Source organism: Haliotis asinina, chromosome 5, assembly GCF_037392515.1.
Source record: "Haliotis asinina isolate JCU_RB_2024 chromosome 5, JCU_Hal_asi_v2, whole genome shotgun sequence".
In the NCBI taxonomy this organism is placed as follows: domain Eukaryota; kingdom Metazoa; phylum Mollusca; class Gastropoda; order Lepetellida; family Haliotidae; genus Haliotis; species Haliotis asinina.
The window spans coordinates 59,267,221-59,280,874 of record NC_090284.1 but is presented as its reverse complement, the minus strand read 5'-3'; the positions used below and the strand labels follow the sequence as shown (position 1 = coordinate 59,280,874).

Genomic DNA, 13,654 nt, shown 5'->3' with positions numbered 1-13,654 from the left:
ATCCTTGAGAATCCTCGTCATAAGTGGAGATATTGGTGATTATATATGTTTCCTGATACATATACCCCTGTGAATCCTCGCCATATAAGTGGAGATATTGGTGATTATATACGTTCCTTGACACATATATCCTTGAGAATCCTCGTCATATGTGGAGATATTGGTGATTATATATGTTTCCTGATACATATACCCCTGTGGATCCTCGCCATATAAGTGGAGATATTGGTGATTATATATGTTCCCTGACACATATATCCTTGAGAATCCTCGTCATAAGTGGAGATATTGGTGATTATATATGTTTCCTGATACATATACCCCTGTGGATCCTCGCCATATAAGTGGAGATATTGGTGATTATATATGTTCCCTGACACATATATCCTTGAGAATCCTCGTCATAAGTGGAGATATTGGTGATTATATATGTTTCCTGATACATATACCCCTGTGAATCCTCGCCATATAAGTGGAGATATTGGTGATTATATACGTTCCTTGACACATATATCCTTGAGAATCCTCGTCATATGTGGAGATATTGGTGATTATATATGTTTCCTGATACATATACCCCTGTGGATCCTCGTCATATAAGTGGAGATATTGGTGATTATATATGTTCCCTGACACATATATCCTTGAGAATCCTCGTCATAAGTGGAGATATTGGTGATTATATATGTTTCCTGATACATATACCCCTGTGAATCCTCGCCATATAAGTGGAGATATTGGTGATTATATACGTTCCTCGACACATATATCCTTGAGAATCCTCGTCATATGTGGAGATATTAGTGATTGTATATGTTTCCTGATACATATACCCCTGTGGATCCTCGCCATATAAGTGGAGATATTGGTGATTTTATATGTTCCCTGACACATATATCCTTGAGAATCCTCGTCATATGTGGAGATATTGGTGATTATATATGTTTCCTGATACATATACCCCTGTGAATCCTCGCCATATAAGTGGAGATATTGGTGATTATATACGTTCCTTGACACATATATCCTTGAGAATCCTCGTCATATGTGGAGATATTGGTGATTATATATGTTTCCTGATACATATACCCCTGTGGATCCTCGCCATATAAGTGGAGATATTGGTGATTATATATGTTCCCTGACACATATATCCTTGAGAATCCTCGTCATAAGTGGAGATATTGGTGATTATATATGTTCCCTGACACATATATCCTTGAGAATCCTCGTCATAAGTGGAGATATTGGTGATTATATATGTTCCCTGACACATATATCCTTGAGAATCCTCGTCATATGTGGAGATATTGGTGATTATATATGTTTCCTGATAGATATACCCCTGTGGATCCTCGCCATATAAGTGGAGATATTGGTGATTATATATGTTTCCTGATACATATACCCCTGTGGATCCTCGCCATATAAGTGGAGATATTGGTGATTATATATGTTCCCTGACACATATATCCTTGAGAATCCTCGTCATATGTGGAGATATTGGTGATTATATATGTTTCCTGATACATATACCCCTGTGAATCCTCGCCATATAAGTGGAGATATTGGTGATTATATACGTTCCTTGACACATATATCCTTGAGAATCCTCGTCATATAAGTGGAGATATTAGTGATTATATATGTTTCCTGATACATATACCCCTGTGGATCCTCGCCATATAAGTGGAGATATTGGTGATTATATATGTTCCCTGACACATATATCCTTGAGAATCCTCGTCATAAGTGGAGATATTGGTGATTATATATGTTTCCTGATACATATACCCCTGTGAATCCTCGCCATATAAGTGGAGATATTGGTGATTATATACGTTCCTTGACACATATATCCTTGAGAATCCTCGTCATATGTGGAGATATTGGTGATTATATATGTTTCCTGATACATATACCCCTGTGAATCCTCGCCATATAAGTGGAGATATTGGTGATTATATACGTTCCTTGACACATATATCCTTGAGAATCCTCGTCATATAAGTGGAGATATTAGTGATTATATATGTTTCCTGATACATATACCCCTGTGGATCCTCGCCATATAAGTGGAGATATTGGTGATTATATATGTTCCCTGACACATATATCCTTGAGAATCCTCGTCATAAGTGGAGATATTGGTGATTATATATGTTTCCTGATACATATACCCCTGTGAATCCTCGCCATATAAGTGGAGGATTGGTGATTATATACGTTCCTTGACACATATATCCTTGAGAATCGTCGTCATATGTGGAGATATTGGTGATTATATATGTTTCCTGATACATATACCCCTGTGGATCCTCGCCATATAAGTGGAGATATTGGTGATTATATATGTTCCCTGACACATATATCCTTGAGAATCCTCGTCATAAGTGGAGATATTGGTGATTATATATGTTTCCTGATACATATACCCCTGTGAATCCTCGCCATATAAGTGGAGATATTGGTGATTATATACGTTCCTTGACACATATATCCTTGAGAATCCTCGTCATATGTGGAGATATTGGTGATTATATATGTTTCCTGATACATATACCCCTGTGGACCCTCGCCATATAAGTGGAGATATTGGTGATTATATATGTTCCCTGACACATATATCCTTGAGAATCCTCGTCATAAGTGGAGATATTGGTGATTATATATGTTCCCTGACACATATATCCTTGAGAATCCTCGTCATATAAGTGGAGATATTAGTGATTATATATGTTTCCTGATACATATACCCCTGTGGATCCTCGCCATATAAGTGGAGATATTGGTGATTATATATGTTCCCTGACACATATATCCTTGAGAATCCTCGTCATAAGTGGAGATATTGGTGATTATATACGTTCCCTGACACATATATCCTTGAGAATCCTCGTCATAAGTGGAGATATTGGTGATTATATACGTTCCCTGACACATATATCCTTGAGAATCCTCGTCATATGTGGAGATATTGGTGATTATATATGTTTCCTGATACATATACCCCTGTGGATCCTCGCCATATAAGTGGAGATATTGGTGATTATATATGTTCCCTGACACATATATCCTTGAGAATCCTCATCATATGTGGAGATATTGGTGATTATATATGTTTCCTGATACATGTGGATCCTCGCCATATAAGTGGAGATATTGGTGATTATATATATTCCCTGACACATATATCCTTGAGAATCCTCGTCATATGTGGAGATATTGGTGATTATATATGTTTCCTGATACATATACCCCTGTGAATCCTCGCCATATAAGTGGAGATATTGGTGATTATATATGTTCCCTGACACATATATCCTTGAGAATCCTCGTCATATGTGGAGATATTGGTGATTATATATGTTCCCTGACACATATATCCTTGAGAATCCCCGTCATATAAGTGGAGATATTAGTGATTATATATGTTTCCTGATACATATACCCCTGTGGATCCTCGCCATATAAGTGGAGATATTGGTGATTATATATGTTCCCTGACACATATATCCTTGAGAATCCTCGTCATGAGTGGAGATATTGGTGATTATATATGTTCCCTGACACATATATCCTTGAGAATCCTCGTCATATGTGGAGATATTGGTGATTATATATGTTTCCTGATACATATACCCCTGTGAATCCTCGCCATATAAGTGGAGATATTGGTGATTATATATGTTCCCTGACACATATATCCTTGAGAATCCTCGTCATATGTGGAGATATTGGTGATTATATATGTTTCCTGATAGATATACCCCTGTGGATCCTCGTCATATGTGGAGATATTGGTGATTACATATGTTCCCTGACACATATATCCTTGAGAATCCTCGTCATATGTGGAGATATTGGTGATTATATATGTTTCCTGATACATATACGCCTGTGAATCATCGTCACGTGAGTGGAGATATTGCTGATTTCATATGTTCCCTGACACATATATCCTTGAGAATCCTCGTCACGTAAGTGGAGAAATTGCTGATTATATATGACCCTTGACACATATATCCATGTGAGTCCTCATCGTATAAGTGGAGATATGTTTGTCTATGTATGTGTTCCCCAACATATATAACTGGGAGACGCTGGAAACTCTGTTATGTGCCACTGGTGAAACTGCTAAGCACAACATTCAAAAGCAACCTTTCTTGCATTTTGTACACAGAAAGGTAAATGATCTGGCATCTCATTTTACAGCTTTGGGTCGAGGTTTGCGATCTCGGCGAGCGTTGCAACAGAACGGTTGCCGGGGTAACTGTGCTGACCAACTTCTACGCCCCAGTGTTTACACCAAAACAATATTCGGTCAGCGTCTCTGAGACAGTTGGATATGGCATTCCCTTAGTGACATTGATCGCGACAGACGGCGATCTAACGGTATGTTTAGTGTCGTACGGGATACTGAATACTGTACCAACAATGTTTACATACGTGTTTAATTGTTCATCAGTCTGTACAATTACGAAAGTAAATAATATCTAATGTCTATAAGTATTGATATCTTCTAGCAATGTCCGTATTGTCCTAATTATCAGTCAGTTTCATAAAATATGTACAATCATATAATCATATATGGTTGTTTATACAAAGATCAAGTTCTTCGGGTATAACGTTTTGGAAGTGATAGGTTAAACGCAAAGAAATATGGATCAACGTTATGGATAATAACTGCTTTTAGTTCGTGAGTGCTGCCTTTCGATAGAAATTCCTGTTTCTACTTTCAATCTTCCGGAATGCCACTCAAAGATGTTACACGTAGTGTGTAACAACTAAATTTACAAATGTACGTGTAGATTTCTTAAATCCGATTGGCTATGTATCGTAGTAATTTCATGATGTTCGCTGTCTGGAGTGAGTCAGAAAGTTTAGTTTTACGCCGCTTTTAGCAATATTCCAGCAACATCACGGCTATAGACACCACAAAATGGGCTTCACATATTGTACCTATGTGGAGAATCGAACGCGGGTCTTCGGCGTGAAGAGCGACCGCTTTAACCACTAGGCTACCCACCACCCCTCGCTGCCATGAATAATGGGGTATATTTACTGTTCAAATTGTTATCATCATTACATTTGGCATTTTCGTTTCTGTAGAACACTGACTTTCATGCATTTCAGTTCTTTAGAACACCGATTTCATGTATTTCTGTTTCTTTTCCTAAATCCTAAAATAATCATGGATGACACAAGAAACCGCCACCGAGAAGCGTTAATAATTGTCCAGGATAGCTCTGATGATGATATAATATTCTGTGTACATATGTTTATGTCTGGTATTTGTTACCCCCATTCTGACGATTTCACCACTTTGTCCAACAGCCACCCAACAACCTCGTCAGATATCAATCGCTCTTCCAGCAGACTGAGTGCTTTTCTGTTGATGACATATCAGGGGTGATATCAATTAAAAGATCTCTGCTGGACGCTTACTGCAATGACGATTCCTTCTTGGTAGGTACTGATGCGTCAAGTTCTGTGTGGCAATGACAAACGTTTAACTACTGTGTGCTACGCGTTCGGTTCCGATTGAAATTTAGTTGCCATCAATTCAGTTCAGCATGTCTCTGATTTTCAAACACACTAGGTTTATCTCCAAAATGAAAGCTGGTGATACCTCTCTCAAGGGTAATGATCTTGATGGATTGGGTATTCCCTCAGGGTATCCATGCACTAGTAAGGGGCGCAACTCTGCCTCACGTGACATGCAAGCTTAATAATCGACTTTGTCTGGTAGGAATAGTGCCACTTACCGTATTTTGTCTTCAAGGATTCTCGTATTGATGTTGTGTTGGCCAGAGATCTTACGCCTTCCTGTCTATGTATTTTGTGGCATGTACCAGTTGTGAATTGTCCTTGACCTTGCGTCACCAGATTCGGGTACAGGCTCTTGATGGCGGCACGGTCCCTAGGTCCAGTACAGCTGATGTATTCATCACGGTCAGACGGAACAAATATGCACCAGCCTTCACCAGCACCTCTTACGATCGCACCATTCAGGGTCTAGTTGTGCCTGGCACAGTTGTGCTTAATGTGACAGCCACCGACAAAGACGTTCTGGTAAGTGATCAGAGCTCGAGAACGTGGTTGTAATGGCATACTTATTTAGTCGCAAGAGTACAATGGCTTAATTGTAAGAGTACTATGGCTTAGTTGAAAGAGCATAATGACGTATTTGTAAGAGCATTATGGCTTAGTTATAAGGGAATAATGGCTTAGTTGGAATACATGTATGGCTTAGTTGCAAGAGCATTATGACGAGTTGTAAGTGCTTTACGGTTTAGTTGCAAGAGCAACATAGAGCACGATAGTAGGTTTATTGTTACTTGACGCAGCACTAGCTTATACAAGATACATTACTGTGCTGTGTCTGTAATTAATCAGGCATTGGTTTAATAAACACGAGTTTCAAAAAATACAATTCTTATCTGGGTCCTGAATGGAACCTGGATTAGCCTGAGCATCCCACCATGTAAAAAGATCGAGTTAAAACTAGATATTGAGAATTGATGGATGGGAGTGATGTCACCGACGGAGGATGCACCTGAGAGACTGATGACGCATACGTCAAAGAGTGATGACGTAGATACCAAAGGATGGGGACAGAATTGTCAAAGAGTTGTAACGTAGACGTGTGAAAATAAAATCCATCGTAAAGCAGGATGGTGAATTAGAATCCAAAGAGCGATTTTGACGTAAGACAACGGTGGAGATATGAGAGTGATAACGCTGCAGTCAAGAATCCATGGAGAAGAATCAGAGTGAAGATGTTCATGTTATCAATAGATAATAATGAAACTGACAAAAAGGTATATTTTGATGTCTAGAAACATTTGTGGATCAAGCGAACATGACGCTTCAAAGCATTTCTGTTTCATTGTTGTGACATTTCACAAGTCTGTCAACACACTTTTGGTGTCATTGTACTTCAGGCGCCGTTTAATACAGTGACATACTCTATGTTTGGTCGGGACAGCACCCAATTCCTCATCAACCCAAACTCTGGTGTGGTTGCGGTTCAGTCACCTCTACAGACAGACAGGCTTCAGAGATACACGGTGAGAAGTATTTACAAACCACAGAGGGTTCCATACGCATTGTGAAAATGTCAGGAATAAATTAAAATCTAGAATATTTTATTTCTGAGAAATACAACATGTAACAAGCATGTCCGTATTGTACTGCCCTGAAAGTAGAATTCATTTATCAGAAAATTCTTGAAAACATATTTCAGCTTAGTATCCCTTATATGTATAAGGATGTGAAGTTTCGAAGGTTCAAAGTCCGACAATCAGGGCTTACATTGTTGACCACTGGTATTTTGGGGCTCTCATTATACTTTACTACAACAAACTCCTGCCCTGAGACACTTCATTTCTTGTGGAATCACTGTCATATTCTTTTGTCAGTTCTTCGTTGTGGCAAAGGATGGAGGAACGCCGGCCCTCTCAGCAACAGCGGAGGTTGAAATTTCGGTACAGTGGAACTTAAACGCACCCGTTTTCGCCCAAAGCACCTACTCTGTGGCCATTTTGTCCACCCAGACGCTTAACACGCCCATCGCCACTGTCGTTGCAGTAGATGATGATGTCTTGGTAAGTTGTCAGGAATCGGGGTTGTCAAAATACAATGAACCTTGAAGATTTCACTTAAATCATTCAATAATTCAGAACTAGGTTCACCACTCAACAATGGCAATGTTTTATGGTTCTACTGATTTCATTACACAACGATGGCAATGGTTTATGGTACTATTGATTTCATCACGCAACAATGGCAATGGTTTATGTCACAATTGATTTCATCACACAACAATGGCAACTGTGTATGGTACAATTGATTTCATCTCACAACAATGGCGATGGTTTATGGTACAATTGATTTCATCACACAACAATGGCAATTGTTAATGGTAGAATTGATTTCATCTCACAACAATGGCAATGGTTTGTGGTACAATTGATTTCATCACACAATGTCAATTGTTAATGGTACAATTGATTTTATCCCACAACAATGGCAATGGGTTATGTCACAATTGATTTCATCACACAACAATGGCAACTGTGTATGGTACAATTGATTTCATCTCACAACAATGGCGATGGTTTATGGTACAATTGATTTCATCACACAACAATGGCAATTGTTAATGGTAGAATTGATTTCATCTCACAACAATGGCAATGGTTTGTGGTACCCATGTTTTCATGGATGGACGCATGTGTTATTTAATTGTGTGGCATGTACACTGACGTCTCTAAACGCTGTTGATGCAGTCGGCATCTGGTCTCCAGTGTGACCAATATTAATCGGTGAGCTGGAGCTGAAATACAACAGGACAAACATTTGTTCGCTGACTCACTCATGAACTCGATGAAGCAAATGTAAATTCTGTTTAGATGGTGATGAACTTCCACCCTTTGTGTTTCTTTTACTTACATGTAGCCCTTACAATATTGACGTAGAGGTCAGGGTTATGTAACTCAGTAAAGCTTTCAAAACGTTTTGTGATTGACACTTGGAGAAAGTTTCCAGGTGTGATGCATCGGTGTCAAAATGACTCAAATCTTTAAGTTAGTAGTAGAATACGTTACCATGTTTCTTCTGGTGAAAACTGAGGCGGTAGGGTAGCTCAAAGATTCTCAAAATGGTACAACGTGTCACATCCATTTCTGGTGTCCTCTGGTGTGATATTCACACATGTTAAAGCTTGTGACAGGGTGTAATTTGATACGCTGACCTATTCGAGAACATTTGTTATCATAACTATCAGCTTCCTTGATATCTCCAAGATAAATTCATCTCCACTATACCCTGGATGCAGGTCGGCCCGATAATTCTATTACCTCCCTTTGCTGTCTATGCTGGGAAGCTGAGCGTACCAACTGCAACTTTCGCTTCTTAAATTATCTAACCGATTAAACGTGGCAACACAAACGATGCAGAGGTTTTATGAGAGAGGTGAAAGGACTTCTTGCGCATACTTTTTTGACGTTTCGGGCATGTCATTTTGCCTGCATGATTTCCCCCAAATCGCACTGCGAACAAACCATTGAAGCCGCGACCGCTGTCTATTGACACTGGCAAACTCGGTTGTAACGGCGGAATAGCTGGCTGGCTAATGTGAGAATGCGGAGCCAGCAAATGCAGTTAACATAATTATCAGGCACCATAATTATCAGGTGCATCAAACGGTACACCCTGCAGATATCGAGGATTTACTATTAGATTCATGAACACATACTCAGGATATATGCTTGTAGCAGTGATTTCACTATCTATATAATTGCTAACCAATGTAAGTATAGTGCACCATATGTATGTTATATTTCATAGGCCCCCAACAACGTCGTCACTTTTAACGTCGTTGGCTCTAACGACTTTAACAACTTTTTCACCATCGACCGGACGGGGAAGGTGCTCGTCAAGAAGGACCTGAGACATAATCCTGTTAAACAAGCAGTATACCAGGGAAGCATCAATGCGTGTGACGGTGGTACAACTCGGTTATGTTCACCAACACCTGCTAACATCATCATCAGCGTCACCTACAACAACTATGCCCCCTCCTTCGTTAGTGACAGCATGAATCAGACTGTGATGTCCACCCAACCAACCAACTCACATGTACTGCAAGTTGTGGCCATTGATGAGGATCCGTCAGTGAGTTTAATTGACTTACTGTGTGTCATGCATGTGTGTATATTACGTGTTGATGTGTTGTGCCCTTTTTCCATACCAGGATCCGCTGATGCTAGACTGGGATGGCTGGATCTGGTGTTATTTGGAACCATGTGGGTGTCTTTTACCAATACAATATGCTTCATTTTGAAAATCATTACATCTTACAATCGCGTATCGCAGTTCTACTGACATATTGCTCAGATCAGGAAACACAAAGCGCACACCATACGTTTATGTCAATGTATGTATCGCCATAACACTGAAACCCTGTGCTTCAATATACAAGTTGAACTACGATCCTCGCATTGAATACATCACAATCGAATGTCCCCTTCTCTTATGCTTTTAGATAATTCTAGTAATAGCGACATACTAGAATTTTCCCAAAGTTACGACTGACTTTGTGTGATAGAAGATGAGGAGAGTCCCGGTTGAGTCTTTTCCGCGTCATAAATAGCTATAAGACGCTAAAAGATTATACAATGTACTTCAATGTCTGGCATTAGTACAAACACAGGAATAGTTTCAACAGTATAAACACTGGGATAGTTCCGACTAGTGCAAACATAGGGATAGTCGTACTAATGCAAGCGCATGAAAAGTGTCACTAGTGCAAACACAGGGATAGCCCCGACTAGTGCAAGCGCAGGGATAGTCCTAACTAGCACAAGCACAGGATAGTCCTGACTATTACATAGTTCCGACTTGTGCAAGCACTGGGATAGTTCCGACTACTGCCAGCACACGAATAGTTTCATTAGTGGAAACACAGGATAGCCTTGACTAGTACAAGAACAGGGGTAGTCCTAACTCGAACAAGCACAGAGATTGTTCCGACTAGTGCAACCACAAGGAAAGCCCCGCCTAGTACAAGCACAGAGATTGTTCCGACTTGTGCAAACACAAGGATAGCCCCGCCTAGTACCAGCGCAGGGATTGTTACGACTAACGCACAAAGATTGCACCGACTAGTACACCGCACACACATAGGTGACATAAACACGACATTCAACTTGAAATCGTCCAGATCCGGACTAAGTGCAAAATGAAAATGGGCGTTATTCTTTCAATAACTGTGTGCCGGTGTATATTTTTCCTCCACAGAGTTCCCCGTTCGGCCAGGTCAGATACAAGCTGCTCAATAAAGACGAGACGAGAAACTTCCTCACAATCGACAACGTCACTGGTAATGTGACAATCAAACAATCGCTGGTTGGTTCACAGAAACGGTTGTTCCTGGTACGTTTTTCAACAGATAGTTCCGAAGGCATTCGTGCCGCTTTGGTAGAATACTGCTTATATATATCAACAAAATTGTGCTCCTTGAGTGATATGAGCAGGCTTTGGTATTATCAGCTTAATCAGAGCAAATGTATAGTATTCCCAGAAATTATTGAGAATCATGTTGTGTCATGTAACTCATTACGTTTATTAACTTCTGGCGTTTTACTTACATAAACATGTTAAAACATCACCCTTTTACAGTCTCAGTCTTGTTTTAGTACTTTGTTAGACCTCCCCGCTCAGCAATGCATGCCTGAATACGCCTAGGCACACTACCCATCAAAGTTTGTAGGTAATCGTGTGACAGGGTATCCCAATATTGGACCACCTCGGCCTTCATATATTCAATATTTCTCAGTCCCTTTTGGTTTATTCTGTCCTTCATGACTCCCCACACATTCTCAATTGGGTTTAGGTCTGGGCTGTAACTGGGCCAGTCTAAAACTTAAACATTTTCGCCCGACAACCACTGTTTTGTGTAGCGCGCAGTGTGTTTTGGGTCATTATCATGCTGGAAAATCCAATCATCTTCATACAATGTTTGTGCTGTCGGAAGAAGGTGACCATTTAGAATGTCAACGTATCTTTCTTTTGTCAAGTTTCCCTTGAAAACACACAATGGCGTCACTCCGCGAGCCGATATGCCACCCCACATGTGAAACTTCGTTCTATGTTTTGGTCGCTGGTAGATAGGTTTGACAGTATCTTTGGTCCAAATTTTCACACAATTAGGGAAAAGCCAAACAGAACTTTCACCCGAAAAGAAAACATTATCCCAATCTTGATTTTCATGAGCCCGACACCAGTTTAAACGTTTCCACGTTTTTTCACCCAATTAAGTCTCTGTAATTCCTGCCTAACTGTTTCATTGCATACCTGAGGACTTCCTCTGCTAATCATTTCATTTCTGATGTTCTCAACACTTTTCAATTTGCCCCTACTCACAATCTGCCCAAGTCTTCGGCGATCCACAACACTGAATTTCCTAGGCCGACCTGCCCCTGCTTTGTGCTCTATCCCGGTTCCTGTTGGAATATTCTTCAAAGTTCTGTATACTGTAGACAGAGGAATACCATGTCTACAAGCTAACACTTTAGCATCAGCATCACCCCTTTCAAAATCATCTAGAATGAGCTTTCTTTTCTCTCTTGCTGTAAATTCTGCCATGTCAACACAGGAAGCCGTCTGCTCAGACAAGGGAGATAACTCTTGACGTAATGAGCTGCCTTCTAAGCCTTCAAGAGTTGTCTCCCTTATTTAGTATGCTTAGAGCATAGTGAAAGCCCTTTTTCCAATCTTAGCATCATTAGAAAAAAAACAAAGATTTTCTCAATAATTTCTGGGAACACTGTAAATAATGTATACAACAATATGTTTCCCATCAAGTAAAATACTCAACAAAATTAGAAACTTGATAACCATATTGTTGGTAATAATCGGGTTGTTTGGATTTCAGTTTTATGGGTTTACTGTTTGCTTTGGGTTGTTTTTGTTGTTGTCTGGGTGTCTTTTTTAGTTCCATGATCATTGAACATGATTGAAGCGAAAAAATCTATTTTCACACACAAAAAATGTTCACTATAGTTCCTTTCAGTTGAACACAGGTTCAATTGATTAAGGATCAATGGTTTAGTTTAGTATCGTGTTTGATATCTGTGTAGCAACAGTGTAAGTAACTCCTATATAATCTATTCTCCAATTTCAAGTCCCAGTCAACCTACACCGAAACATGAGTCTTATTCACCTATTCAGACAATGACCTACTTTTCATCGGCTTCCAATTTTCTTCCGTGAAAGGCAAATTAGACATCACCTACAACTGTAGTTATACTGAATTCCAATTTCTTGTTTCATAACAAATGGTTTTTCCAAATGAACTTTAATTTTGAACTGTAATAACATCGTATTTCCTTTTTTTTTATTGCGAGGTGTAGGCAGCATGACCTTAACTAAAACGAATCAGGCTGTCCCTGTTTGATGAGGTCGTAAAAGATTCACAATGCATTTGGTTCATTGGTTACACCTGTTATGTGTTGTTTTGTGCTTATTCAGTGTAGTTCTGTATCACACAATGATATTGATATAATATCAATTCCGCACCAGACCTCCAAGCTTTCCTTGCAGCAGTGCCTCGTTTTGAGATTTCCACGATTTCCAGGTTTCTGTTTGTCAGAGCTTGCTGTTCGTCAGAGCACGCTGTACGATGTGTTTCAAGGATTAGAAGGAGGGTAGTATTGTAATATACAAGTGCCTAGATTATCGTATCATACTGATTAACATGTATGTATCCAGTTAAATGAATGAGTTTAAAACGTCTAGACTGGTTATTCACTAAGCTGCACAATAGGACGGAACCCAGTCAACAGGAAACACGACTGTTGTGTAATCAGTGTTTTGATTTGCCAGTTCTGACGTGGAACAATCTAGACTGGGTTCGTTTCTCTTTCTTTACAGCTCTTATTAGAAGCATGCGATCTGGACCAAATGTGCACCGCAACAACTGCGACCATCTATGTCATAACCAATTTATTCCGTCCCGTATTTCTGCCCCCTTCATCCGAAACTATCCCGGAAACATGGATCATTGGCCAGCCCCTGCTGACGGCAAGCGCTGTGGACAGAGACGCTATGGTAGGAGATTCTATGTATTCACTAGCATTGCTTATTG

The 13,654-nt window shown here is 39.8% G+C and overlaps 1 protein-coding gene across 1 annotated transcript in view; it reads left to right on the top strand.

Moving 5' to 3' along the window:
• Positions 1-13,654, top strand: part of LOC137284654 (protocadherin Fat 4-like) — an 83,940-nt gene that overhangs the window by 21,364 nt on the left and 48,922 nt on the right. The window contains exons 15-22 of the mRNA XM_067816552.1: positions 4,216-4,395; positions 5,338-5,469; positions 5,890-6,075; positions 6,948-7,073; positions 7,425-7,610; positions 9,355-9,681; positions 10,807-10,941; positions 13,441-13,617. Of these exons, the coding sequence (XP_067672653.1) occupies positions 4,216-4,395; positions 5,338-5,469; positions 5,890-6,075; positions 6,948-7,073; positions 7,425-7,610; positions 9,355-9,681; positions 10,807-10,941; positions 13,441-13,617 (1,449 nt within the window). The remainder of the gene's footprint in view (positions 1-4,215; positions 4,396-5,337; positions 5,470-5,889; positions 6,076-6,947; positions 7,074-7,424; positions 7,611-9,354; positions 9,682-10,806; positions 10,942-13,440; positions 13,618-13,654) is intronic.